Here is a 27,905-nt window from a genome sequence, read left to right as displayed (position 1 = left end):
ACTTTCTAACATAACACATATACTAATGTTATGAATAAGAAGCTTGACTAGGCCAATGTTCAAGCAGAAATCAATTTATTATTTAAAATGGTAAAGTATGAGCAATACAGCGCTGGGTACAGTGGGGGAGGTTTTCCCTCCAACTGCACACCCATAGTTGAGGCTTACAGGTATTTATAGGGGTACTCATCAGCTTTCTCAGCAGTTTCTATTCCAATTCTTACTCATCAGCAGTTTCTATTCCCAATTTTTACATCACAATTCTATACACTATGGTGATTTAGTTTTTCTCAGGATGTATCCCAAAAGGAGTATCCCCAGATGGTGCTGGTCTGGTTTCCAAAAGAAGGAAGAAGAATCCCATGTGGTGAGGTCCAGCTCTCCAGATGTGGATCCACCTTTTAATTGCAAGGACTATAAATCTCATAACAGTGATGTCCAGCTTCCCTTGGTTGAAACTATAAATCCTTGAGGTGATGTTCACCTTCCTTTCTCAAGCTGCTTTTCACTGTTTTGTTAAGGTGTGAGATAAGCATGTTTCCTTTATATATACTCCAAAGCTATAGTTTCAAGGATACAAGCAATATTCTAAAATTATACTCCAAAAGGTTATTATTGCAGAACTCTTTAAGGATTAACTACAAGCAAAGAGCAACATCCTTAACACTTTGATTCAAATGCTCCTAAATCAACTAAGGTCATTTGCAAACAAAAGATAGGTTCAAAGGCCTTCTTCCATGCTTTACTTTCCTCAGTTATTATTAGAATTCACAACTGTCCCATGGTTGGTCTCCACTCACATCACAATCACAAATACACACATTGCCTGTCTGTACCTGACACCAAACACAGCTTTGTATTTCACAATGCTCATTTTAACATTTGCAAAAAGCCAACCATAAAATACGTATTTTTCACAGAGCCAAAGCCCGGGGCTGCTCTGTCCAGCTGCAGAACGCTCAGTTTTCCATCCTGTCTCCGCTCAGTGATGCTGTTCCCGGCCAGGACAGGCAGGGACCGGGCTCTGCCCCAGCCTGGCCCCAGCCCAGCGCTGCCAGCCCGGCTCGGCTCGGCTCGGCCGGGATCCGGAGCTTTTCCCGGGCTCAGAACTTTGCAGGCTCCCCCTCCTTTCCCTTCCCAACAGGATTTCTGCTCCAAACGCCGCGGGTTTCCTGTTCCCAGCTGGGCAAGGGGAGGGACTGCCGGCCTTGAGGCCGCACGAGCCGAGCTCTGCCTCCAGAGAGGAGGAGGAGGAGGAGGAGGAAGAGGATGGGTCCGTCCCCCCAGCGCTTGCCACGCTCCATGTCCCGCTCGGCGCCGACACCATCATCCTCATCCTCCTCCTTCATGGGAATGAAGGAGCAGACTCTGGGCTGCCAGGTCAGGAAAGGGGAGTTTAATCTTTGGGGCAGATGAAGAAGCTCTGAAAAGATTGAAGAAGCTCTGAAAAGATTGAAGAAGCTCTGAAGAGATTGAAGAAGCTCTGAAGAGATTGAAGAGACTCTGAAGATATTGAAGAGACTCTGAAGAGATTGAAGAAGCTCTGAAGATACTGAAGAAGCTCTGAAGAGATTCCTCTTTGCTGTCGGCAGTCCCGGGGAGGATTTTCCAGCATGCCGAGCAGTAAGGAAAAGTTCCCGTTCATCACCGCAGGGGCTGTAGGGTCCAGCTGCTGCCCCGGGCAGGATCCTGCCTCTGCCAGGGGCACGGGGTGGGTGAGAGCATGGGAGCAGAGAAAGCTGGAGTGGGAGAGCTGGCACAGAGCTCCGAGTGACCCCCGGGCTTCTGGCACAGCCCAAAATGCCAAAGCAGCACTAAGGCACTTAAAGCTGAAGTGGTTTCGTGGGAATGAGAAAGAAAATGGAACTGTTTTCAGACAGGGATAATTGGAATTGTCAGAGAGTCTGGTGGAAGCATCACCCGAGTGAGTGCAGAGCGTGGTGTCTGCCCCGGCACAGCCCCGGGGCTCCAGGGAATGGCTGGGAATGGTTGGGAATGGCTGGAAATGGTTTGGAATGGTTAGGATTGCTTGGGAATGGTTGGGAATGGTTGGGAATGGTTAGGAATGGTTGGGAATGGCTGGGAATGGTTGGGAATGGTTAGGAATGGTTGGGAATGGCTGGGAATGGCTGAGAATGGTTGGGAATGGTTAGGATTGCTTGGGAATGGTTGGGAATGGTTGGGAATGGTTGGGAATGGTTAGGATTGCTTGGGAATGGTTGGGAATGGTTGGGAATGGTTAGGATTGCTTGGGAATGGTTGGGAATGGTTAGGAATGGTTGGGAATGGCTGAGAATGGTTGGGAATGGCTGGGAATAGTTGGGAATGGTTGGGAATGGCTGGGAATGGTTGGGAATGGTTGGGAATGGCTGGAAATGGTTTGGAATGGTTGGGAATGGCTGGGAATGGTTGGGAATGACTGGGAATGGTTGGGAATGGTTGGGGATGGTTGGGAATGACCGGGAATGATTGGGAATGACTGGAAATGGTTGGGAATGCTTGGGGATGGTTGGGAATGGTTTGGAATGGTTAGGAATGACTGGGAATGGTTGGGAATGGCTGGAAATGGTTGGGGATGGTTGGGAATGGTTAGGAATGGTTGGGAATGGCTGGGAATGGCTGGGAATGGGAACAGGAGCAGTGGAAGGTGCTCACATGTCCTGACACTCTCACCAGCAGGAGAGGGGAAGGAGGATGAGGAGCTGGAGGCTCCGGAGGCTCCGTCAGCCAGGAAGAGCCGAGGCTCAGGAGCAGCAGGAGCAGGGTGGGCGTGGGGAGTGGTGCTTCACTTCTTCCTGGTGAGTGGGGAGTGATCCAAACCCTCCCGGGGCTGGGGCTGGGGCTGGGGGATCTCCAGGACAGACTGACCCCAGGACAGACTGAGCCCAGCACAGGACAGACTGACCCCAGGACAGACTGACCCCAGGACAAACTGACCCCAGGACAAACTGACCCCAGGACAGGACAGACTGACCCCAGCACAGGACAGACTGACCCTAGGACAGACTGACCCCAGGACAGGCTGACCCCAGCACAGGACAGACTGACCCCAGCACAGACTGACCTCAGCACAGGACAGACTGAGCCCAGGACAGACTGACCCCAGGACAGACTGACCCCAGGACAGACTGACCCCAGCCATCCCAGGGCACAGCCCAGCCACGCCATTCCTGGGGAATGCCCCCTGCAAACACCTCAGTGATGGGCAGGAGGGTCCCCTTGCCAGGATGGCTTTTCCCTGGTCAAACACATCGCCCCAAAGGGTGTCAAACCCCAAAGGAGTGTCCTGTCCCCCTGGCAAGGGCGTGATCCCACCCCAGGCAATGAGGCCCTGACTGGGAGCAGCACACACTGTTGGGTGCTCTCTGGGGGACCTGGCACCTCAACACCCCTTAAAGCCACTAATTCTCTGTACCCCAGGCTTTATCTCCCCACCAGTGATGAATGAAGGAATTGTGAAGCTTGGAGAAGACCTTTAAGGTCACTGAGTCCAGCTGTAAAAAGGCACCATGGCCCAAGCTGGGAGAGCTTTCCTCCCTTCAGATCCACCCCGAGTAACTCATTGCCAATCATTAACCCCCCGCCAGCAGGGAGACAACAGGAGTTAAAATTCAGGACACAAACTGTCTGTCCTTTGCCCCTGTGGCAGAGAAATGCTGGGAAACTGCCCCAGTTAATGTCCATCCCTGCTGCCCTCATCCCCTCCCAGTGATCTCCAAACTGATCCATTTTGACCATTGCTGCAGTACTCAAAAATAACTTCAAAGGTAAAAGCATCCTACAAGAGCTGAGCTCTGGGATGGGAGAGAAAGGAAAAGGGGAAGGGGAAAGGGAAAAGGGGAAGGGAAAAGGGGAAGGGGAAAGGGAAAAGGGGAAGGGAAAGGGAGGGAAATTTTTTTCCTTTCCTTTGGAAAATCAGTTTTCAAAGGGTTTTCTGAGGGTCTGCTTGAGACCAACCTGCAGCATGGCCACGACCAGCCCACCCTGCTGGCATTCCCCAACACCAGTTCAAGCGTCCCTGTTTGTTTCTCCCACGCCACCCCAAAATGAGCAGAAGGAAAAGCTTCTCCTCCCTCCTGTGGCACCTCCCCTGCACCCCCTGTCATCCCAGGTCAATGTGCTCGTGATGGGGACGCTCAAGACCTTTGGGATTTTCTTCGTGGCTTTCCGAGAGGAGATGGGGGGATCCTCAGAGCAGCTCAGCTGGATTGGCTCCATCATGTCCTCCCTGCGCTTCCTGGGAGGTGAGCTCCTGTCCCCAGGGCACCAAGGGGGCTCCGTGCACCCCATCCCCACCCCAGGCTGCTCCCAGCTGGACAGGGCTGGCACCCACACGGGTCTGAGCAGGAATGGGCTCTAAATGGGCTGGGACATTCAGATGGGATAGTGGAGAAAAAATTGGAAATTGGAAAGAAATCCTTCCCTGTGAGGGAATCCTTCCCTTGTACAAGATTGTGAACGAGGGGAACAGGAGGGATTCTACATCAGGAACTGGACTGACAGGACAAAGGGAATGGGTTCAACTGAAAAAAGGGAAATTGGGGTTTGATATTGGAAGAAATCCTTCCTTGAGAGGGTGGGCAGGCCCTGGCACAGGTGCCCAGAGCAGCTGTGGCTGCCCCTGGATCCCTGGCAGTGTCCAAAGCCAGGCTGGACAGGGCTTGGAGCAATTCAGGACAGTGAAGGTGTCCCTGCCATGGCAGGGGGTGGGACTGGGTGAGCTTTAATATCCCTTCCAACTCAAACCATTCTGGGATGCCCTGAACGTCACTGTGGGTTTATTGTAGAGCTCCAGAGCAAGCAGCACTCTTGTCCCAGGTGTGGAATACCTTGGAGCTGCTGGGCATGCTGTGACTGAGGAAGGAGGCCCAGGAAAGCTGAACCTTTGGGCTTTGCCTCCTTCCCTGCCCCACTCCCCGAGCTCAGGGCACAGGCAAAACCTCTCTGCTGAGCATGAACCCCTCCCACACCCCTGACAGGACCCCTGCCCAAATCATTTACCATTCAAGAACTGACTAAGCAAGACAGAGCCCCAGCAGCCACACTTATCTCCCTCCTTTCCCTGCTAAGCCTGTTCTTTTACCTTGGTCTGGAATTCTGCACAGCAATTGCACTCCCCCCATGTGACCGTGTTCACAGTGGGTTTTGGTTGAGGGCAGAGATGAGGATCTGACTCCATGTTTCAGAAGGCTGATTTATTATTTTATGATATATATTATATTAAAACTGTACTAAACGAATAGAAGAAAGGATTTCATCAGAAGGCTGGCTAAGAATAGAATAGGAAAGAATGATAACAAAGGCTTGTGGCTCAGACTCTCTGTACAGACTCTCTCAGGAACAAAATGCAAACAATGGTTATCTGCTGCTGTGGAATGCAACAGGTGCATCTGGGATTGGTCTGATGGGGTTGTTTCTAATTAATGGCCAATCACAGCCCAGCTGGCTCAGACAGAGTCCGACACAAGCCTTTGTTATGATTCTTTGGCATTCTATTCTTAGCTTAGCCAGCCTTCTGAGATGAAACCTTTTCTTCCATTCTTTGAGTATAGTTTTAATGTAATATATATCATAAAATAATAAATCAGCCTTCTGAAACATGGAGTCAGATCCTCATCTCGTCCCTCATCCTCAGACCCTGTGAACACGGTCACACACACCGGCTTTACAACTTCCACAAAAGTTGTGGAGTTTTGATTATCTCCACAAAAAACTGTGTCCCCTGTGTGCTGAGCTGTGTCCCCCTGAGCTGTGTCCCCCTGAGCTGTGTCCCCAGGGTTTGTCCCTTGTGCTGAGCTGTTTCCCCAGGGCTGAGCTGTGTCCCCAGGGCTGTGTCCCCTGTGCTGTGTCCCCAGGGCTGAGCTGTGTCCCCAGGGCTCTGTCCCTTGTGCTGAGCTGTGTCCCCTGTGCTGAGCTGTGTCCCCAGGGCTGAGCTGTGTCCCCATGGCTGAGCTGTGTCCCCAGGGCTGTGTTCCCTGTGCTGAGCTGTGTCCCCAGGGCTGAGCTGTGTCCCCAGGGTTTGTCCCTTGTGCTGAGCTGTTTCCCCAGGGCTGAGCTGTGTCCCCAGGGCTGTGTCCCCTGTGCTGTGTCCCCAGGGCTGTGCTGTGTCCCCTGTGCTGAGCTGTGTCCCCAGGGCTGAGCTGTGTCCCCTGTGCTGTGTCCCCAGGGCTGAGCTGTGTCCCCAGGGCTGAGCTGTGTCCCCAGGGCTGTGTCCCCTGTGCTGTGTCCCCAGGGCTGAGCTGTGTCCCCAGGGCTGTGTCCCCAGGGCTGAGCTGTGTCCCCAGGGCTGAGCTGTGTCCCCTGTGCTGTGTCCCCAGGGCTGTGCTGTGTCCCCAGGGCTGAGCTGTGTCCCCAGGGCTGTGCTGTGTCCCCAGGGCTGAGCTGTGTCCCCTGTGCTGTGTCCCCATGGCTGAGCTGTGTCCCCAGGGCTGAGCTGTGTCCCCGTTTCCCTTGCAGCCCCGCTGGTGTCCGTGCTGTGCCAGCGCCTGGGAGAGCGGCCGATCTCCATCCTCGGGGCTGGGCTGGTGGCTGGGGGCTGCCTGCTCAGCACCCAGGCCACCAGTGTCTCCTTCCTCTGCTTCTCCATGGGCTTCCTGCTGGGTGAGATGGGCATTGTTTTACTGCAGGGGCAGGAAATCGGCTCCTTTAGCCTTAAACCTGGGGAAGGGGGGTTTGTTCTGCAGGGCTTTGTTCAGCTGGAGGAGCCTGGGGTGATCAGGGGCAGGGCCTGAGGAAGGAGCTGTGTCAGAGGGTTGGAATGGAGATCAGGGAAAGGTTCTTCCCCAGAGGGTGCTGGGCACTGCCTGCCCTGCCAGGGACCCCTGTGCCCCCAAACACAGCCCTGGGCCCTCCTGGGCCTTGCTCCTGGGTCGGCAAGGATCAGACACTCATGCAAAAGCTGTGCCAGGGCAGGGAAGGGTTTCCTATCAGGGAAAGTTCTTCCCCCAGAGGGTGCTGGCACTGCCTGTACCCCCAAACACAGCCCAGGGCCCTCCTGGGTGGGTGAGGATCAGACACTCATGCACAGAGCTGTGCCAGGGCAGGTTTGGGTTGGATCTCAGGAAAGGTTCTTCCCCCAGAGGGTGCTGGCACTGCCCAGGCTCCCCAGGGAATGGGCACAGCCCCGAGGCTGCCAGGGCTCCAGGAGGGTTTGGGCAGCGCTGCCAGGGATGCCCAGGGTGGGATTGTTGGGGTGTCTGTGCAGGGCAGGGTTGGATGTGATGTGTGTGGGTCCCTTCCACCTCAGGATATTCTGTAATTCCATGAACCTTCAGTGCCAAAGCATCCCCAGCTCCTTTCTGTTACCATGTGAACTCCCAGAGCTTCATGCTCAGAGTAAAACACCAGTTTCAACATCCCAGTCCCAACCAGCTTTGATTTTTTTCCTGGACCTACACAGATCCTGGCCTTTTAAAATCCCTTATAAAAGGGGAGAACCTCCAACCCCCCAGACACCAAACCTCACCCACCAAATCTCACTCTCCTCTGACTGTGAGAGCAGAAATCCTCTCCTTTCGGCCAGGAACTGCCAGCCTGGGATAGCAGCACATGGAATCCCCACACAGGAGCCCCTTTTTGGGACTGGAAGGGGTTTGTGCCTTCCCCTGGCCTCAGTGGGTGTTTCTGAGGAGGAGCTCTCTGGGCTGGGTTTCTGCAGCCTCCCCAAGGCTGGCTCAGAGGCATCTCTGCCATGGGGCACCACGAGTCTCACTATGGTGGGAGCCTTTATTCTCATTTTCTCCTTCCCAGAGGGATGAGTTTTGCCTGATGGGAGTTTGTGGTGGGAACCTTTATTCTCATTTTCCCCCTTCCCTCAGGGGATGGAGTCTCTCTGTGGTGGGAGCCCCTAATTCTCATTTTCCCCTTCCCCAGGGACAGGCTTTGCCTGATGGAGTCTCTCTGTGGTGGGAGCCCCTAATTCTCATTTTCCCCTTCCCCAGGGACAGGCTTTGCCTGATGGAGTCTCTCTGTGGTGGGAACCTTTATTCTCATTTTCCCCCTTCCCTAGGGATGTGCTTTGCCTGATGGAGTCTCTCTGTGGTGGGAGTCTCATATTCTTGTTTTTCCCCTTCCCTCAGGGATGGAGTCTCTCTATGGTGGGAGCCTTTATTCCCATTTCCCCTCCTTCCCACAGGGATGGGCTTTGCCAGTGGAGTCTCTCACTCTCATTTTCCCCTTCCCCAGGGATGGGTTTTGCCTGATGGAGTTTCTCTGTGGTGGGAGCCTCTTCCTCTCATTTCCCCCCTTCTCTCAGGGATGGAGTCTCTCTGTGCTGGGAGTCCCTTATTTTCCCCCTTCCCTCAGGGATGGGCTTTTCCTGATGGCAGTTCCTCTGTGGTGGCAGCCTTTATTCCCATTTCTCCCCTTCTCTCAGGGATGGGCTTTGCTTGATGGAATCTCTCCGTGGTGGGAACCTTTTATTCTCATTTTCCCCCTTCCCTCAGGCATGGAGTCCCTCTGGGGTGGGAGTCCCTTATTTTTCCCCTTTCCCCAGGGCTGGGCTTTGCCTGCTGGATTCTCTCACTGTCATTTCCCCTTTCCCAGGGCTGGGCTTTGCCTGCTGGATTCTCTCACTCATTTCCCCCTTTCCCCAGGGCTGGGCTTTGCCTGCTGGAGTCTCTCACTCATTTCCCCCTTTCCCAGGGCTGGGCTTTGCCTGCTGGAGTCTCTCACTGTCATTTCCCTTTCCCAGGGCTGGGCTTTGCCTGCTGGAGTCTCTCACTGTCATTTCCCCTTTCCCAGGGCTGGGCTTTGCCTGTCTGTACCAGGCAGCTGCAGTGGTGACAGCCAAGCGCTGCCGGCCTCGCCTGGCGCTCAGCAACGCCCTGGCCCGCTCGGGCATGGGGCTGACCTTCCTCATGGCCCCCTTCACCCAGCTCCTCATCGAGGCCTATGGATGGCAAGGTGAGAGGGCACAGGGTGCCCAGAGCAGCTGTGGATCCCTGGCAGTGCCCAAGGCCAGCTTGGAGGGGTTTGGAGCAGCCTGGGACAGTGGAAGGAGAACCAGAACCATCCCATGGCAGGGGCTGGATTGGGAGCAGCTTTAGGGCCCTTTCCAACCCAAACCATCATTTTTTGTTCCCTGCCCTCCAAATCACTGCCCCCAGCCTGCAGAGGTGCCTGGCTGGAAGCTGCCAAGGGTTCTGTAAATTCCAGCTCCATGCACAGGAAAAAAATTAATATTCCCAATCAATATCCCTGGGCTGGTTCTGCTCTGTCTGTGGATGCAATTTCAAGGAACCAAAAGATTTCATTGACCAGGAGCTTCCCAGTGCCAGGATTGCAGATCCCTGCTGTTGTACAAGGTGTGCACTGAGCACAAAACCATCCCTCAGTTCCCTGTGGCTGCCCCTGGATCCCTGGCAGTGCCCAAGGCCAGGTTGGAGGGGTTTGGAGCAGCCTGGGACAGTGGAAGGTGTCCCTGCCATGGCAGGGGTGGAATGGGAGCAGCTTTAGGGCCCTTTCCAACCCAAACCATCATTGTTTGTTCCCTGGCCTCCAAATCAGCTGCCCCCAGCCTGCAGAGGTGCCTGGCTGGAAGCTGCCAAGGGTTCTGTAAATTCCAGCTCCATGCAAAGTTTCAGCAACGCTGCTGTTCCACCAGCAATTAATATTCCCAATCAATATCCTTGGGCTGGTTCTGCTCTGTCTGTGGATGCAATTTCAAGGAGCCAAAAGATTTCATGGACCAGGAGCTTCCCAGTGCCAGGGTGATGCAGAGCCTGGATTGAAGATCCCTGCTGCTGTACAAGGTGTGCACTGAGCACAAAACCATCCCTCAGTCCCCTGTGGCTGCCCCTGGATCCCTGGCCATGCCCAAGGCCAGCTTGGAGCAATCTGGGGCAGTGAAGGTGTCCCTGCCATGGCAGGGCTGGAATGGATGAGCTTTGAGGGCCCTTCCAACCCAAACCAGTCTGGGATTCTGTGATCTGGGTAGGGAGGCACCATTATAATTTGGAATTTCTCTCTGAAGGCATTCAGAGTTTCAAACTCCTTCCTCCAGGGCTGGGCAGCTGAAGGCAGAGAAGCCTCTCCCATCCCAGTCCTTCCCACAGCTGCCTTAGGGACACAAACTGGTTCCAGGCTGGATCAGCCCTACAGGGGCAAAGTCCTTCCAAAGCTGCAGCTGGATCCTGTTCCTTCCAATTCATCAACTCTGGGAGGGAATTTGGGGAGATCTGGAGGCTCTAAGAGGCTCTTCTTAAAAGTTCAGCACACCAAGGAATAACTCTGCCTCTTCTAGGATAGTTTGGGGACATCTTGTTAATAATCTTGTTAATTATCTTGTTAATAATTGAACACTTAATCAGTCATTAAAATCAGAGTCAAAGCACAGATCTCAGGAATCAAAGCCAGAAATCCCTCATTAAAATCAGAGTCGGAGCACAGATCTCAGAAATCAAAGCCAGGAATCCCTCATTAAAATCAGAGTCGAAGCACAGATCTCAGAAATCAAAGCCAGAAATCCCTCATTAAAATCAGAGTCAAAGCACAGATCTCTGAAATCAAAAGCAGAAATCCCTAATTTTACTGTAGTGTTTCAAGACCATCTTGAAGGTCCATCCCGACTTTAAATGAGGAAAAGCAAAACAGATCCCAGAGGTAGCTGTGGATTTGCCCTGTGCATCACAGCAAAATGAACTTCCAGCTGGAAAAGCAGGAATAAAAACCCCTTGTTTTTTAACTCCTCCATAAAGAGAAGGCAAAGAGAGCTTCCTCCATGGTCAGTGAAAACCACACCCTGCTCTAAAAGGCCATTTCCTGCTGCTCCCCCCTTTCCAAGCCAAGAACAAACCCCCCTTTGCCTTCCCTCAGGTACTCTGCTCATTTTTGGAGGCATCATGCTGAACCTGGTGCCTTCCAGCATGCTGCTGTGGCCTGCCAGCCCCCAGCTGCCTCGGGAACCTGCCAAAAATCAGCACCAGGGGTCTCCAGGGGCAGAGAAGGATCCAGAAAGTCCTGGTGGGTGTTCAGATGGAAGCACTCAGAGGGAATCACAGCTTCTTCATGCACAGGAGGCTCCCAGCACAGAGAGACTCGTGGTGCCCCACGGCACAGACGTCTCAGAGCCAGCAAATCCATCTGCCTTGGGAAAGCTGCAGAAACCCAGCCTGGAGAGCTCCTCAGAAACCCCCACCGAGGCCAGGAGAGGCCCCCAAACCCCTGCAGCCACCACAAAGGAACCTCCCCAGCCTCTCCTGGACTTCTCCCCGCTGAAGGATCCCGTTTTCTACATCTTCACCTGGTCTTTCCTCTTCAGCCACCTGGCCTATTTCGTGCCCTTCTTCCACCTGGTGGCCAGAGCCAGGACCCTGGGCTTGAGCAGCAGGGATGGCTCCCACCTCATCGCCGTGGCTGGTAGGCACAGAGACCCTTACACCCACAGCTCACAGCCAAACACCCCCAGTTCTGCCCAGAAATGGCCCCAGATATGTCCTGGGGTGGATCCTCCTGGGTGCTTCTCCCAGTGCCACACCCTCCCTGCTCCCAAAAACCACAAATCTCCACCTAAAAGGTGCTCTGTGCCCACCACAAGCCCTGCTGGGCTTCAACCCACAAACCACCAGAATCCTGAGGGGCATTCAAAACCCTCCAGCTTGACCCAAAAGGGAGAAATTCAATACTGGGGGAAAAACCTCCCACATTAATGTGGATCCAAGCATTTGGATTTGGCACATCCCAAACTCCAAGGGGGGAAAAAATCAAGGCATCCTCCTCAAAAATCAAACCCATGCCTGGTTATAAAGAACACTTCCCAAAACCAAACCCATGCCTGGTTATAAAGAACACTTCCCAAAACCAAACCCATGCCTGGTTATAAAGAACACTTCCCAAAACCAAACCCATGCCTGGCTTTAAGGCACACTCCCCAAAAACCAAACCCCAAAACCCAAACCCATGCCTGGTTATAAAGGACACTCCCAAAAACCAAACTCATGCCTGGTTTTAAGGCAGATTCCCCAAAACCCAAACCCATGCCCAGATCCATTTGGATTTGGCACATCCCAAACTCCAAGTGGGGAGAACACAAGGGACACTCCCCAAAAACCCAAACTCCAAAACCCAAACCCCAAAACCCAACGCCATGCCTGGTTTTAAGGCACACTCCCCAAAACCCAAACCCCTGCCTGGTTTTAAGCCAGGATTAACACTAAAGCTGTGCTGGGGTAAGGAAGTGGCTCCAGCCTCAATCAGCAGCAAATATTTTATTGTACAAAAATACAAAAATTTTATTTCTGCAGTGCTGGGGAATATTCAGCAGGGAGGGGTTTTGAGGTGTTAGGATTCCCCAGGAATTAATGGGATATTTGGGATTAGGAGTGGGAGGGACACGGGGCTCAGTGGGACATGAGCTCACCTGAGAGCTCCTTGATCTTTGCTTCATAAAAATGTACCAAGAAATGTAAAAAACAGCCCTCAAAACTCCAACTCTCAAAACCAAGACTCTCAAAACCCCAACAACTAAAAGGCTGCTGAGCCTCTAAAATGCCTGGGTTTCTACAAAATGCCTGGGGTTTTAGAAAAATTAAATTTTAGATTTTAAATAGAATTGATTTTAGAAAAATTAAAATCTCAGCTGCAGTTTTCTTCTTAATATTCAGATTTTTCTCTTCAGCAGGTTCCTCTGTCCTGATTTAGGGCATTTGAGGGTGCAGATTTCACCTGAAGGGTGAAATTCCCCCGTAAAGGGAATTTTCCCAGAGCACTTTGGTGCCCTTGGGAAGAGCAGCACAAGGGAAAAGGGAAAATCCCAATCCCTGGATTTTGTAACAGCCTAAAAATATCTGGAACTTTCTGGAATTTTAGGCTTTTGTGGTCACGTCCTCATAATGAACAGGGAAACTGGGATGTGACATAGCCAATAATAGAAATAATATTGAATTAAAAAAAAAAAAGCAATATTATAAAAATCAGTAAAAAATCATAAATATAATAATTTAAAACTATAGAATAAAAATGTATAAAACAATGAATATAGTAATATAAAATAGTGCAAATAATATTATAAAATAAATTTAAAAATATTAGGGTTAATATAAATAATCAAGTCTAACACATAATGAATAAAAATAATAAAAATAATGTATTATAAAATAACGTAAAATATAACTATATTAGAATATATAATATGTAATATTGTATTATAATGTAAAATAAAAATATAAAAATATTAAAAATATGCAAATACTAAATAATAAATATAGTAATGTGAGGATAAGTAAAATTTAACTATATGAAATACAGTTACTAATAGAAAATAATACAGATAATATAAAAATATATTATACACTAAAATACACTATAATATACTATAATATAATATAAATTATATATTATGGCTGATAATAAACTATAATATTAGTAATATGAAAGATAAAATATTGTAAGTATCAATATAATACATATACTACAAATAATAAAAATAATATTATAAAATAGTATAAAATACAGCTAGATTTATAATATATAATAAATTTATATGAAATAATATATAAAAATATCTAGAAATAATAGAATTTAAATATTACACAAAGTCAAGTCTCAATATATTACATATACGCTAAATAATTTAAAAATAATACAAAATACTATGAAATCCAGCTAAATTTATATCTAATAAATGTGTATGAAGTAATAATATATAAAAATATATAGAAATAACAGAATTTCAACATTGCACAAAGTCAAATCTTAATATATTACATATACTACAAGTAATAAAAATAATCTTATAAAATACTATAAAATATGGCTAAATTTATATCTAATGAATTTATATGAAGCAATAACATATAAAAATACCTAGAAATAATAGAATTTCAATACTGCACAAAGTCAAATCTTAATATATTACATATACTACAAATAATAAATATAATCATATAAAATACTATAAAATCCAGCTAAATTTATGATATCTCATAAATGTATATGAAATTTATAATAATTTATAAAAATAATAATTTATAAAAAGAATTTCTAAAAATATCTAATAATTTATAAAAATAATTTATAATAATCATTTATAAATCATTTCTAAAATAATAATTTTAGAAATAATTTAAATTTCTACTAAGAATTGATAAAAAATAATTTCTAAAATAATAATAATTTATAAAGATAATTTCTAGAAATCATAATTTATATAATTTATAAATATATGTTTATATATATATAAATATATATATAATTGATATAATTTATAAAAAGATCTAATAATTTATAAAAATAATTGATCATAATCATTTATAAATCATTTATAAAATAATAATTTATAAATTATATTATATAAATTTATAAATAATATATAAATTATATAAAAATAAATATATTATAAATAAATTATTTATAAAATAAATTCATAATTTATAAAATTTATAAATATATATTTATATACATAAATATATATATAATTGATATCATTTATAAAAAGATCTAATAATTTATAAAAATAATTGATCATAATCATTTATAAATCATTTATAAAATAATAATTTTAGAAATAATTAAATTTCTACTAAGAATTTATAAAAATCATTTATAAAATAATAATAACAATTTATAAAGATAATTTCTAGAAATATCTAGAAATCATAATGGATATAATTTATAAAGAATTTCTAAAAATATCTAATAATTTATAAAAATAATTGATCATAATCATTTATAAATCATTTATAAAATAATAATAATTTATAAAGATAAATATAATTTCTAGAAACATCTAGAAATCATAATTTATATAATTTATAAATCATTTCTAAAAAGATCTAATAATTTATAAAAATAATTGATCATAAGCATTTATAAAATAATTTTAGAAATAATTTAAATTTCTACTAGGAATGTATAAAAAAATCATTTCTAAAATAAGAATAATTTATAAAGATAATTTTTAGAAATATCTAGAAATCATAATTGATATAATTTATAAATCATTTATAAAAAGATCTAATAATTTATAAAAATAATTGATCATAATCATTTATAAAATAATAATTTTAGAAATAATTTAAATTTCTACTAAGAATGTATAAAAAATCATTTCTAAAATAATAATAATTTATAAAGATAATTTCTAGAAATATCTAGAAATCATAATTGATATAATTTATAAATCATGTATAAAAATATCTAGAAATCATAATTGATATAATTTATAAATAATTTATAAAATATCTAGAAAGAATAGCATTTACAGGTGACCCAAAGCGCAGTCTCTGAGGGCTGCTGTTCCCCCAGGGATCACAGAGATGCTGAGCCAGCTGCTCTCAGGCTGGCTGGCCGACCACAAGTGGACCCAGAGGTACCATTTCCATGTCACCTACCTGCTCCTGAGCGGGGCCACCAACCTGCTGGGGCCGCTGGCCACCACCTTCCACCTGCTGCTGGCCTACACCGTGTCCCTGGCCACCTTCTGTGGAGGCTTCATGGCCCTGGTGCTGCCCGTGCTGGTGAGTCCTGAGGGGCCCAACAGGGCTGGGGGTCCTGCTCCTGTCCCAAAATCACCCAGAGCCATCCCAGAGCCAGCTGGGACACCCAGAACCATCCCAGAGCCAGCTGGGACACCCAGAGCCATCCCAGAGTCATGTGGGACACCCAGAGCCATCCCAGAGCCAGCTGGGACACCCAGAGCCATCCCAGAGTCATGTGGGACACCCAGAACCATCCCAGAGCCAGCTGGGACACCCAGAACCATCCCAGAGCCATCCCAGAGCCAGCTGGGACACCCAGAACCATCCCAGAGTCATGTGGGACACCCAGAACCATCCCAGAGCCAGCTGGGACACCCAGAGCCATCCCAGAGCCAGCTGGGACACCCAGAGCCATCCCAGAGCCAGCTGGGACACCCAGAGCCATCCCAGAGCCATGTGGGACACCCAGAGCCATCCCAGAGCCAGCTGGGACACCCAGAGCCATCCCAGAACCACCCCAGAGCCAGCTGGGACACCCAGAACCATCCCAGAGTCATGTGGGACACCCAGAACCATCCCAGAACCAGAACCATCCCAGAATCAGAATCACCTGGGACACCCAGAACGATCCCAGAACCATCCTGGGACACCCAGAACCATCCCAGAGTCATGTGGGACACCCAGAACTATCCCAAAACCATCCTGGGACACCCAGAACCATCCCAGAACCAGAACCATACCAGAATCACCTGAGAGGGACACCCAGAACCATCTGGGACACCCAGAACCATCCCAGAACCATCCTGGGACACCCAGAGCCATCCCAGAACCAGCTGGGACACCCAGAACCATCCCAGAGTCATGTGGGACACCCAGAACCATCCCAGAGCCAGCTGGGACACCCAGAGCCATCCCAGAGCCAGCTGGGACACCCAGAGCCATCCCAGAGCCAGCTGGGACACCCAGAGCCATCCCAGAGCCATGTGGGACACCCAGAGCCATCCCAGAGCCAGCTGGGACACCCAGAGCCATCCCAGAACCACCCCAGAGCCAGCTGGGACACCCAGAACCATCCCAGAGTCATGTGGGACACCCAGAACCATCCCAGAACCAGAACCATCCCAGAATCAGAATCACCTGGGACACCCAGAACTATCCCAAAACCATCCTGGGACACCCAGAACCATCCCAGAGCCAGCTGGGACACCCAGAACCACCCTAGAACCATCTGGGACACCCAGAGCCATCCCAGAATCACCTGGGACACCCAGAACCATCCCAAAACCATCCTGGGACACCCAGAATCATCCCAAAATCATCTGGGACACCCAGAATCATCCCACAATCATCTGGGACACCCAGAACTATCCCAAAACCATCCTGGGACACCCAGAACCATCCCAAAATCACCTGGGACACCCAGAATCACCTGGGACACCCAGAACCATCCCAAAACCATCCTGGGACACCCAGAACTATCCCAGAATCAGCTGGGACACCCAGACCTGCAGCAGGGTCCTGCTGGACACCACGGGGATGCTCCCAGGGCTGGAGCCAGCCTGGAGAGCTGGGAGTGCTCAGCCTGGAGAGGAGAAGGCTCCAGGGAGAGCTCAGAGCCCCTGGCAGGGCTAAAGGGGATCCAGGAGATCCCCTTGGAGCCCCTTCCAGAGCCTGAAGGGGCTCCAGGGAGAGCTCTGAGCCCCTTCCAGAGCTAAAGGGATCCAGGAGATTCCTTAGAGCCCCTGTCAGAGCTAAAGGGGTTTCAGGAGATCCCCTTGGAGCCCCTTCCAGTGCCCAAAAGGGATCCAGGAGATTCCTTAGAGCCCCTTCCAGAGCTAAATGGGATCCAGGAGATTCCCTAAGAGCCCCTTCCAGAGCTAAAAAGGGATCCAGGAGATCCCCTTAGAGCCCCTTCCAGAGCCTAAAGGGGCTCCAGGAAGAGCTCAGAGCCACTTCCAGTGCTTAAAGGGGATCCAGGAGATTCCTTAGAGCCCCTGCCAGAGCTAAATGGGGCTCCAGGGAGAGCTCAGAGCCCTTTCCAGAGTTAAAGGGATCCAGGAGATTCCTAACAGCCCCTTCCAGAGCTAAATGGGATCCAGAAGATTCCCTAAAAGCCCCTTCCAGAGCTAAAAAGGGATCCAGGAGATCCCCTTAGAGCCCCTTCCAGAGCCTAAAGGGGCTCCAGGGAGAGCTCAGAGCCCCTCCCAGACCCTAGAGGGGATCCAGGAGATTCCTTAGAGCCCCTTCCAGTGCCCAAAAGGGATCCAGGAAATCCCCTTGGAGCCTCTTCCAGAGCTAAAGGGGATCCAGGAGAGCTGGAGAGGGACTGGGGACAGGGATGGAGGGACAGGAAAAGGGGGAATGGCTTCCCACTGCCAGAGGGCAGGGATGGATGGGATTTGGGAATTAGGAATTGTTGCCTGGGAGGGTGGGGAGGGGCTGGGATGGAATTCCCAGAGCAGCTGGGGCTGCCCCTGGATCCCTGGCAGTGCCCAAGGCCAGGCTGGATGGGGCTGGGAGCAGCCTGGGACAGTGAAGGTGTCCCTGCCATGGCAGGGGTGGAAGGGATGGGCTTTGAGGTCCCATCCAACCCAAACCAGTCTCCCAGGATATCTCTGGATACCCAGGATTCCCTGATTATAATTTGGCACCATTGTAATTTGGCATTTCTCTCTGAAGGCATTCAGAGTTTCAAACTCCTTCCTCCAGGTCAGGACAGCTGAAGGCAGAGAAGCCTCTCCCATCCCAGTCCTTCCCACAGCTGCCTTAGGGACACAAACTGGTTCCAGGCTGGATCAGCCCTACAGGGGCAAAGTCCTTCCAAAGCTGCAGCTGGAGAGGAAATTCCCCAGAAAAAGAGAATTAAATCATCTCTTGTGCTTTAAAAAAAAAAAAATCAATTAATCTCTTGTGCATATGCATTCTATGAAGCCAATCACTAATTATCTATTTTTGTTTCCAAACAGGTGGATCTGGTGGGTGTGGAGAAGCTCCACAGCTACCTGGGGTTTGCTGCTTTCTTTGCAGGGATAGCAGCCATAGGAGGACCCCCTCTAGCAGGTGAGTGATGTTTTATACAACCCACAGCCACCCCAGAAACCCAGGGATAAACCATGCTGCTGGTTCACTCTCCTACAGGGATCCATCTGTTTCTGTTCAAACAGAGAGAGGAAAAAAAAAAAATCCTATTTCAGAAATGTATTTTTATAGACAGGCAACATTTTGCTTGGGAATTTGCAAAATCCAACCAGCAGCTTGGAAAATGCTGCCTGGAATATCTGGAAAATGCAGTGAAAGCCCATGTGCAGAGTTCAGCCCTGAGCACAGCAGGGTAACAAGCACATTTCCATGGATTTTACTCCCAGTGGTGTTAAAATAACACTGAACTTGGACTGGAGGGGAAGAAAGGACAGACTCAGCAAGATTCCCACCAGGCAGAGGCACTGAAACATCAGGAGAAGCCTCAGTAATCTCTTGTTTTGACAGAGATTACACAGCTCAGCCACCAGAGCTCTGGGCCCAGAGATAAGGAGCATGAAAAGCATTTGCTCTTCTCCCTCTGCCAGGAAACCAAGGCAGCTGGGAGGATTTGGGAGATTTCAAGTGCTTAGAAATGAGTGTCCAGCCTGTGCTAAGGAGCAGGGGACTTGTTCTCATCCAAACAGCTTGGCCAGGACAAAGCTTCTCCTTCCCTGCAGCCCAACAAGCTCCTGGAGCAAGCCCCCGCCTGGGCAGCAGGGGAAGGGGGGACTCTGCCCCTCTGCCCTGCTCAGGTGAGACCCCAGAGCTGCTGCAAGCCTGGGGAACATCAGGAGGACCTGGAGCTGCTGGAGAGGGTCCAGAGGAGCCCATGGAGATGCTCCAAGGGCTGGAGCCCCTCTGGAGCCAGGCTGGGAGAGCTGGGGGTGCTCACCTGGAGAGGAGAAGGCTCAGAGCCTAAAGGGGCTCCAGGAGAGCTGGAGAGGGACTGGGGACAAGGGAGGGAGGGACAGTGCCACTGTCATATTTTATGAAATATCCTGGTGAAGGGATTTTTCATAAAATATAACAGTGACAGGACACAGGGAATGGCTTCCACTGCCAGAGGGAAGGGTTAGGTGGGATATTGGGAAGGAATTCTCCCCTGTGAGTGTGGGCAGGCCCTGGCACAGGGTGCCCAGAGCAGCTGTGGATCCCTGGCAGTGCCCAAGGCCAGGCTGGAGGGGTTTGGAGCAGCCTGGGACAGTGGAAGGTGTCCCTGTCCATGGCAGGGGTGGAATGGGAGCAGCTTTAGGGCCCTTTCCAACCCAAACCATCATTTTTTGTTCCCTGGCCTCCAAATCACTGCCCCCAGCCTGCAGAGGTGCCTGGCTGGAAGCTGCCAAGGGTTCTGTAAATTCCAGCTCCATGCACAGGAAAAATTAATATTCCCAATCAATATCCCTGGTTCTGCTCTGTCTGTGGATGCAATTTCAAGGAACCAAAAGATTTCATTGACCAGGAGCTTCCCAGTGCCAGGATTGCAGATCCCTGCTGTTGTACAAGGTGTGCACTGAGCACAAAACCATCCCTCAGTCCCCTGTGGCTGCCCCTGGATCCCTGGCAGTGCCCAAGGCCAGCTTGGATGGGGTTTGGAGCAGCCTGGGACAGTGGAAGTGTCCCTGCCATGGCAGGGGTGGAATGGGAGCAGTTTTAGGGTTCCTCCCAACCCAAACCATCATTTTTTGTTCCCTGCCCTCCAAATCAGCTGCCCCCAGCCTGCAGAGGCGCCCAGCTCAAAGCTGTAAATTCCAGCTCCATACAAAGTTTCAGCAACACTGCTGTTCTGTCTATAAAAATTTACATTCCCAATCAATATCCCTGGTTCTGCTTTGTGGATGCAATTTCAAGGAGCCAAAAGATTTCATGGACCAGGAGCTTCCCAGTGCCAGGATTGCAGATCCCTGCTGCTGTACAAGGTGTGCACTGAGCACAAAACCATCCCTCAGTTTCCCTGAATCCCCTGGCACAGCAACACAGCAGGGGCTAAACACCCTGCTGTCACTTCTCCACATTCCCATTGCAGTTAAAAGAAGTTAAATTTCCATCCAGCTGCAATATTTCTGCACTAATGGGAAGATTTTTGTTTTCTGCAGTGGGTTTGTAAAGCAGGTTTCCTGCAAAAAGCTTGCCACAGAAATCAGGCTTAAGGCAGGTGGGATAAATAAAGGCCAAATAAAGCCAAGAAGCAAAACAATTCCTGATCCATCTCATTACAGGCAGAGCAAGATGGAAACAATCCAGAGCTCAGGGATCCAAGATAAATTCTGCAATTTTCTCTTGCAATGCAGTTTTAAGTGTGAAAACTGAGTGAGACCAAAAACTCCTGATGAAGTGTCCAAAACCATCTGCTCCTTGCAGAATGCAGGATTTAAATACTCTGTAAAACTCTGAGATTTGGTGTTCTCACCTCCCAAAATCTTTGAGTTTAGAATTACAGTTTCATCAAACTCAAGTGTTTTTATGCAGTGGAAATAATGATGATGGATAATGAGAACTGCAAAGGTTAAAACTGCCTAATTTGCATATTAGACCAAAGCCTAATGCAAGGAAAAGGTGACTTACCTGAAACAATCCAGAGCTCAGGATCCAGGCTTGGGATCCAAGATAAATTCTGCAATTTTCTCTTGCAATGCAGTTTGAAGTGTGAAAACTGAGTGAGACCAAAAACTCCTGATGAAGTGTCCAAAACCATCTGCTCCTTGCAGAATGCAGCATTTAAATACTCTGAGACCCTTGGATTTGGTGCTTTCACCTCCCCAAACCCCTGAGTTTAGAATTACAATTTCATCAAACTCAAATGCTTTTACACAGGAGAAATAATGATGATGGGTAATGAGAACTGCAAAGGTTAAAACTGCCTAATTTGCATATTAGACCAAAGCCTAATGCAAGGAAAAGGTGACTTACCTGCAAATCTGTTCAGCTGAAAGCCCTGAAATCCAGGGGCAGCTGGCAGGACCCAAAGGGGAAGTCTGGAGTCTCCTTCAGAGCTCCCCATCCACTGGCACCTCTGGATGCTGAAAAAGCCCAGCCCAAAGCAGAATAAACATTATTTTGGCAACCAGGAGCAAGCTGAGGAGAGAAGGGCACAGTTTATTTCCACAAGCAGTACAAATCACTGACTCAAAATGCAAAAGAGCTGAACCAAAGCATGTAAAGCAAATTCTAGAAAAGATTCCAGTCCCCAGAGGACAAACTCCAGTCCCAAGAAATTTGGGTGGTGAAAAGGGAGAGGATGGAGTCATCAAAAGCTCTGCTGCCACATGTATTTAGATATTTGCTAAATTTTACCTTCACCTTCCCACTGAATTTTGCTCCTCAGGGCATCAAGAAGAAATAAAAATTCTGATTAAAGATCAGCAGCCCAATTTAAACAGCCAGACCCAGCTGGTAGCAGCAGCAGTGCTGGGAATGTTTAGTTTGGATGACATTGCTGGGATTTACCAGCATTCCTCACAAAACTGCTGCTTTGCTGGGGTTTGAACACCACAAGCTCCTAGTTCAGCTTTCAGCAGCAGGAGTGATGATTGTTTTGTTTTGGAAATGAATTGGGGGCACAGAGACTGGAGTTGCTTCAGAGGGTTGGGCTGTGATGGAAGTTGGTGGCTGTGCTGCCAGTGAGGCAATGCTGGTAAATCCCACTGCACCTAAATCCCATTCAGCACCAAAAAAACCTTAGGAAAATTAAAAAAAAAATAAAATTAAGCAATATCCTGAAGGATAATTTAAGAATTGCAATAAATCAGAGCTCAACTGGAGCACTCTGTCCTGTTCCTCTCACAAATAACTACGTCAGCATATCCTTCCAAATCCCAGAGACTTCCAGGCAGCAGAAACAGATCCCAGCCCTGGGAATGAACCCCAGGGTCAGGGGAGAGGCCCCCAGTGCAGCACCAGGGCATGGATCCCAGGAGGGCATGGATCCCAGGAGGGGATGGATCCCAGGAAGGGGTGGATTCCACCAAGGGGTGGATCCCAGGAGGGGATGGATCCAGGAGGGGATGGATCCAGGAGGGGATGGATCCCAGGAGGGCATGGATCCCAGGAGGGGATGGATCCAGAAGGGGATGGATCCCAGGAGGGGATGGATCCCATGAGGGGATGGATCCCAGGAGGGGATGGATCCCAGGAAGGGGTGGATTCCACCAAGGGGTGGATCCCAGGAGGGGATGGATCCCACAATGGGATGGATCCCAGGAGGGGGTGGATTCCACCAAGGGGTGGATCCCACCACAGGATGGATCCCAGCAGGGCATGGATCCCACCATGGTACAGATCCCACCATGGGACGGATTCCAACATGGGATGGATCCCAGCAGGGATGGATCCCACCACAGGATGGATCCCAGTATGGGATGGATCCCATCACAGGATGGATCCCAGCAGGGCATGGATCCCACCACAGGATAGATTCCAGCAGGGCATAGATCCCACCATGGTGCAGATCCCAGCAGGGCATGGACCTCACCATGGTACAGATCCCACCATGGGATGGATTCCAACATGGGATGGATCCCAGGATGGGATGGATCACAGCAGGGATGGACCCCACCACAGGATGGATCCCACCAGGGCATGGATGCCAGCAGGGCATGGATCCCACAATAGGATGGATCCCAGGAGGGGGTGGATTCCACCAAGGGGTGGATCCCACCACGGGATGGATCCCACCAGGGCATGGATCCCACCATGAGATGGATCCCACCACAGGATGGATCCCACCACGGGATGGATCTCACCAGGGCATGGATGGGATGGATCCCATCACAGGATGGATCCCAGCAGGGCATGGATCCCCGCATGGTGCAGATCCCACTATGGGATGGATCCCACTATGGGATGGATCCCAGCATGGTGCAGATCCCAGCAGGGCATGGATCCTCCTCTCCAGCTGCAGCTCCTCCAGCACGTGGCTCCCAGGCCATCCCCGAGGAGCAAACACAGGGACTCCCCCTGAGACAGCAGTGAGCCAAGAGAAACTGAAACTGGGCAAAAGCAGCTGTGCTGTGCTGTATAAAACCTTCTGTGGAAATCCACAGCTGGAATGGCAGTGCCCCTGCCCCAGCACAGATCCCAAACCTCACTGGCACCCTCCCTTCCCATGGCTCTGAGCCCAGCACCTCAGAGTCTGTATCCTGTCCCCTCCTGGGTTTGAAGAGCCCAGGTTTGGGTCAGATCTGCTGTTTGTGGAACCCAGGGTCTGTATCCTGTCCCTTCCTGGGTTTGAGGAGCTCAATTCTGGGTCAGATCTGCTGTTTGTGTGACTCAGGGTCTGTATCCTGTCCCCTCCTGGGTTTGAGGAGCCCAGGTTTGGGTCAGATCTGCTGTTTGTGGAACCCAGGGTCTGTATCCTGTCCCCTCCTGGGTTTGAGGAGCTCAATTCTGGGTCAGATCTGCTGTTTGTGTGACTCAGGGTCTGTATCCTGTCCCCTCCTGGGTTTGAGGAGCCCAATTCTGGGTCAGATCTGCTGTTTGTGGAACCCAGGGTCTGTATTCTGTCCCCTCCTGGGTTTGAGGAGCTCAATTCTGGGCCAGATCTGCTGTTTGTGTGACTCAGGGAAGCCCATGGATGTCTGGATTCCATGGATGTCTCCAGAGGAATTGCATTTCACACCAGCAGCAGATCTGGCTCAGCTGCTGCCCCACACCCACACGCCCCACACCACATTTGGGACTGAATTAGGGTTTTTATGTGCAGCAGCAGCATCTCCCAGCACTTTGCAGATTTTAGATTCAAAGAGAGGAACTCTCCACCTTTCAAAGGACTGCCCAGAGCCCAGATGATTTGCCAGGACCAAACCCAACACTTGGAGGTCACTTTAAAAGGTGACCTGAATCCTCCAGACATTCCTGAGGCTCAATGGAATTCAGTTTTTCCTTTTAAGTCCTCCCAGAGCTACTTTTATCAAGTTCACTTCCAGCTCCTGGCCTGGGGTGTCTCCTGTTAGACAAAGGACATGAAACTGGGTCTGCTCACAAGAAGACAAGGCTGGAGAACAGAGGGTTTGCAGCCCAGATGTTGCAAATACCAACATGTGCAAGTCATCCCTTCAGTCCAAGAGAATCTTCCATCAGCCACTTTTGGCCCACTTACTTAAACAGGAAAAAAAAAAATAAAAAAATCAGGGATTAAATTCACATTAAATTAAACACCATGTCCACTACAGGGATCAAAGTTGGCTCTGGGCAAAATGACCTGCATGTCATTTCCTTACAGGAAATGCTGCCCAGGAAGAGTTAAAATAATTTAAGGGAAATAAGGGAAATATCTGAGCAATTCTTAGATGAGAACACACATCCTTTGCCTCCCACCCACCTCCCTGAATTATTTTTTTTCACTGAGAAAAATCCCCCAGCTTTAATAACAACCTCCTCTCCTGCAGGGTGGCTCTATGACTACACCCAGACCTACGCCTGCTCCTTCCTCTTTGCTGGAGCCTGTGCTCTCATCTCACCCATCTCCTTCTTCTTCGAGCCTGCAGCCCAAAAATGGAAGCTAAAAAAAGCCAATTTGAACAAAAACTGAAGTTTTAAAGGCTGGGCTTTGATCATATCTACGTGGGAAAGCCATTGCCTGAACTGGGAAGGATCAACAGCAGCAACACTGAAAATACCAGAATATTCCAAAATAATTGGAATTTTTGGATGTCAGATTCAGTTTGGATACCTGGATATTTGTGCTGATTAAAGCCAGCTGAGAAATGCACAGTGTGAAGTGCATGGGGAAAATGCAGCCCCACGGTGGTGCCTCAGCTCCTGAGCTGGGTTTTTCTGCCCCTCAGATTTAATCCTCAGCTCTGTCCTGACTCTCTCACCTCGTGGGATGAGCAGCTCCCAGGGCCAGAGGTTTCAGCTCATTCTGTGAGAGCAGGGACAGGGAGGGCAAGGTGATCCTTCCATGGGGATCCTCCAGGAGCTCCTCTCTCTCTCTCTGGGGGGAGGATGCTGCACTGGGGCCATTCCACATCCCAGGCACGGGTATTGCCACAGCACACAGGACCTGGAGGCAAAAGCAGTTTTTAATTTTAATTAAAGCCAGAACCACGACACAGCAAAGGCAGAGACCAAACCCAGCCCTCCCCAGCTTCCCAGAGACTCCTGTCACCGACATATTTTATGAAAAACACTTTCATTAGGATCTTTTCTCCTGAGAAGCCTCAGAGGAAAAGAAAAACAATGGTTATCTGCTGCTGTGGAATGCAACAGGTGCATCTGGGATTGGTCTCATGTGGTTGTTTTTAATTAATGGCCAATCACAGTCCAGCTGGCTCAGACTCTCTGGTCAGTCACAAGATTTTATTATCATTTCATTCCTTGCTATTCCCTTCAAGCCTTCTGATGAAATCCTTTCTTCTATTCTTTACTATAGTTTTAGTAGATAATTTTCATTTAATATAATATATATCATAAAATAATAAATCAGCCTTCTGAAACATGGAGTCAGATCCTCATCTCTTCCCTCATCCTGGGACCCTGTGAACACCACCACAGCCTCCCAGGGATTCCATTCCAGAGGCAGCTCCAGTGCTGAGCCTGGATTCAACCACTATCCCACAGATTTAATTTGGATGGATAAGACACAAAACAGCAGCCTGGACTTTATTTCCAGTAGTGAAGGTGCAATTTTTTGAAATTTGGTATTTAAAATTATTATAGTAAAAATATTGATATTTGAAATTATTATGGTAAAAAATTTGCTATTTGAAATTATGATGGTAAAAATATTGGTATTTGAAATTATTGTAGTAAAAAAATTGGTATTTGAAATTATGATGGTAAAAATATTGGTATTTGAAATTATTATAGTAAAAAGTTTGGTATTTGAAATTATGATGGTAAAAAAATTTGCTATTTGAAATGTTATAGTAAAAAGTTTGGTATTTGAAATTATGATGGTAAAAAGTTGGGTATTTGAAATTATTATGTCAACCTGGGATATTCATTCCAGCCAATGGCATTAGCCTTCTCTTTACCTTTCCTTTTTTTATTATTAATGAGATTATTATATGATTTATTATTAATAATAAATATTAATAATCATTATTATTACTTTTCTATTATTATTATTATTATTATTACCTCCTTTTAATTATTAAGGAGATTTAATTATCCTATTTTTTTCCTTACCCCTTTTATTCCTCATCCCCAGCAAGAGAGTTGTTTCCCCTATAGAAACACTCCTTTAAATGTGAAATAGATTATTTCAAGCCCAAAATGAGGTGGTCTATACTTAATAAAAAGCTACAGAATCCTGTAACAGTTTCAAGGAGCTCCAACACTGTCACAGGTAAGAAAATTCCTCAATAGATGATGGACCAAATGCAGCAGTTACACAATTACACAGTGCCAAAAAAAACTGCTTAAATGAGGGGAAAATTCCAGGGAATGGGGAATATCAGTGCTACAAAGCAGTTCATTTTTCATATGCTGTTGGACAGCTTCTCCCAGGAATCTGCAGGCAGCAAATGCTTTGGGAATTGTCCTTTCCACTGGAACCATCATCCATTTACACCTGAAACCTCAGCACCCACCACTCTGGGGTTGGGGTGGAGCAGAGAATAGCAGTGAGGATGCCCAAGGGGCATTTTCCAAGGCACCAGGATTTCTGGATAAAATTATTATTTCTGAGGTGTTTAAGGCACTGGGAGTTGCAGGGGGATGAACCAAACTCAGCCAATCCTGCACTGAGGTCTCAGCCAAGCCCTTCTGCAGCAGGGATGAAGCTTTCATTTAAAAAAAAAATTGAGTTTTCACCTCGTGAAACAACAAAGTTCCTCACTCTCACCAACTCAAACATTACCAGCAGCTTTGCTGCTGTAACAGGAACCACGTGGGATTTAGGATTTTAGCATTTCTTTAGGATTTTAGCATTTCTTTCTGAAAGGCATTTCAGGATTTTAGGTTTTTTCTGTATCTCCCTAAGAGCAGCTCTGCTTTTGGCTTTTAACAGAGTGGGACCAAAGCTCTGTGGGGATGGAAAGAGCCACCCCAGCAGCTCCTCACCTGCTGCTCCCACTCTACACAATTCCAACACCTTTTCTGCTCTGCTCTCTCCCTATGCCTCTAAATGCAGCCTCTGCTCAACACCTTCCTCCTTTCAACACAAGCCCTGTGGTATTTTCACCTCTTCTGCCACCAAGAAACAACTCAGCAGGATGTGGTGTCCACACCTCCCACCCCGTCCACACCCACTGGAATTATTTTATATTATTTATACATTATTTTAATTCATTTATATATATTATTTAAATTTGATATTATTTTATATAATTGAAAATATTTCAATATATAAATATTTTATTTATCTATACATATTGTTTATATTTTATATAATTCCATATAAATGTTTATATATAAATATAGAATTACTTAATGCATTTATACATATTACTTATATTTTATATCATTCCATATAAACGTTTATATATTAATATAGAATTATTTAATTTATCTATACATATTATTTCT

General features: G+C 47.8%; 1 protein-coding gene across 1 annotated transcript; it reads left to right on the top strand.

Annotated features, from left to right (window-relative positions):
* Positions 1-1,209: 1,209 nt before the first annotated feature.
* Positions 1,210-26,088, top strand: SLC16A4 (solute carrier family 16 member 4). Its single transcript, XM_071450451.1, has 10 exons — positions 1,210-1,623; positions 2,677-2,798; positions 4,112-4,244; positions 6,457-6,600; positions 8,743-8,912; positions 10,127-10,184; positions 10,816-11,358; positions 15,244-15,455; positions 18,383-18,476; positions 24,821-26,088. Exons 1-10 carry the CDS (start codon positions 1,614-1,616, stop codon positions 24,961-24,963), a joined length of 1,629 nt encoding a protein of 542 aa, XP_071306552.1. The 5' UTR covers positions 1,210-1,613; the 3' UTR covers positions 24,964-26,088.
* Positions 26,089-27,905: the final 1,817 nt, after the last annotated feature.

The sequence above is a fragment of the Agelaius tricolor genome, unplaced genomic scaffold, assembly GCF_023055355.1.
Source record: "Agelaius tricolor isolate 1412-34295 unplaced genomic scaffold, bAgeTri1.0.p SCAF_30, whole genome shotgun sequence".
Lineage (NCBI taxonomy): Eukaryota > Metazoa > Chordata > Aves > Passeriformes > Icteridae > Agelaius > Agelaius tricolor.
The sequence above is the reverse complement of the archived record's forward strand: the minus strand, read 5'-3'. Positions and strand labels throughout refer to the sequence as shown.

Coding starts and splice junctions, on each gene's coding strand:
- SLC16A4 (XM_071450451.1), top strand. Junction 2,799..4,111: donor TGGTGCTTCACTTCTTCCTG/GTGAGTGGGGAG, acceptor CTGTCATCCCAG/GTCAATGTGCTCGTGATGGG. Junction 6,601..8,742: donor CTCCATGGGCTTCCTGCTGG/GTGAGATGGGCA, acceptor CCCCTTTCCCAG/GGCTGGGCTTTGCCTGTCTG.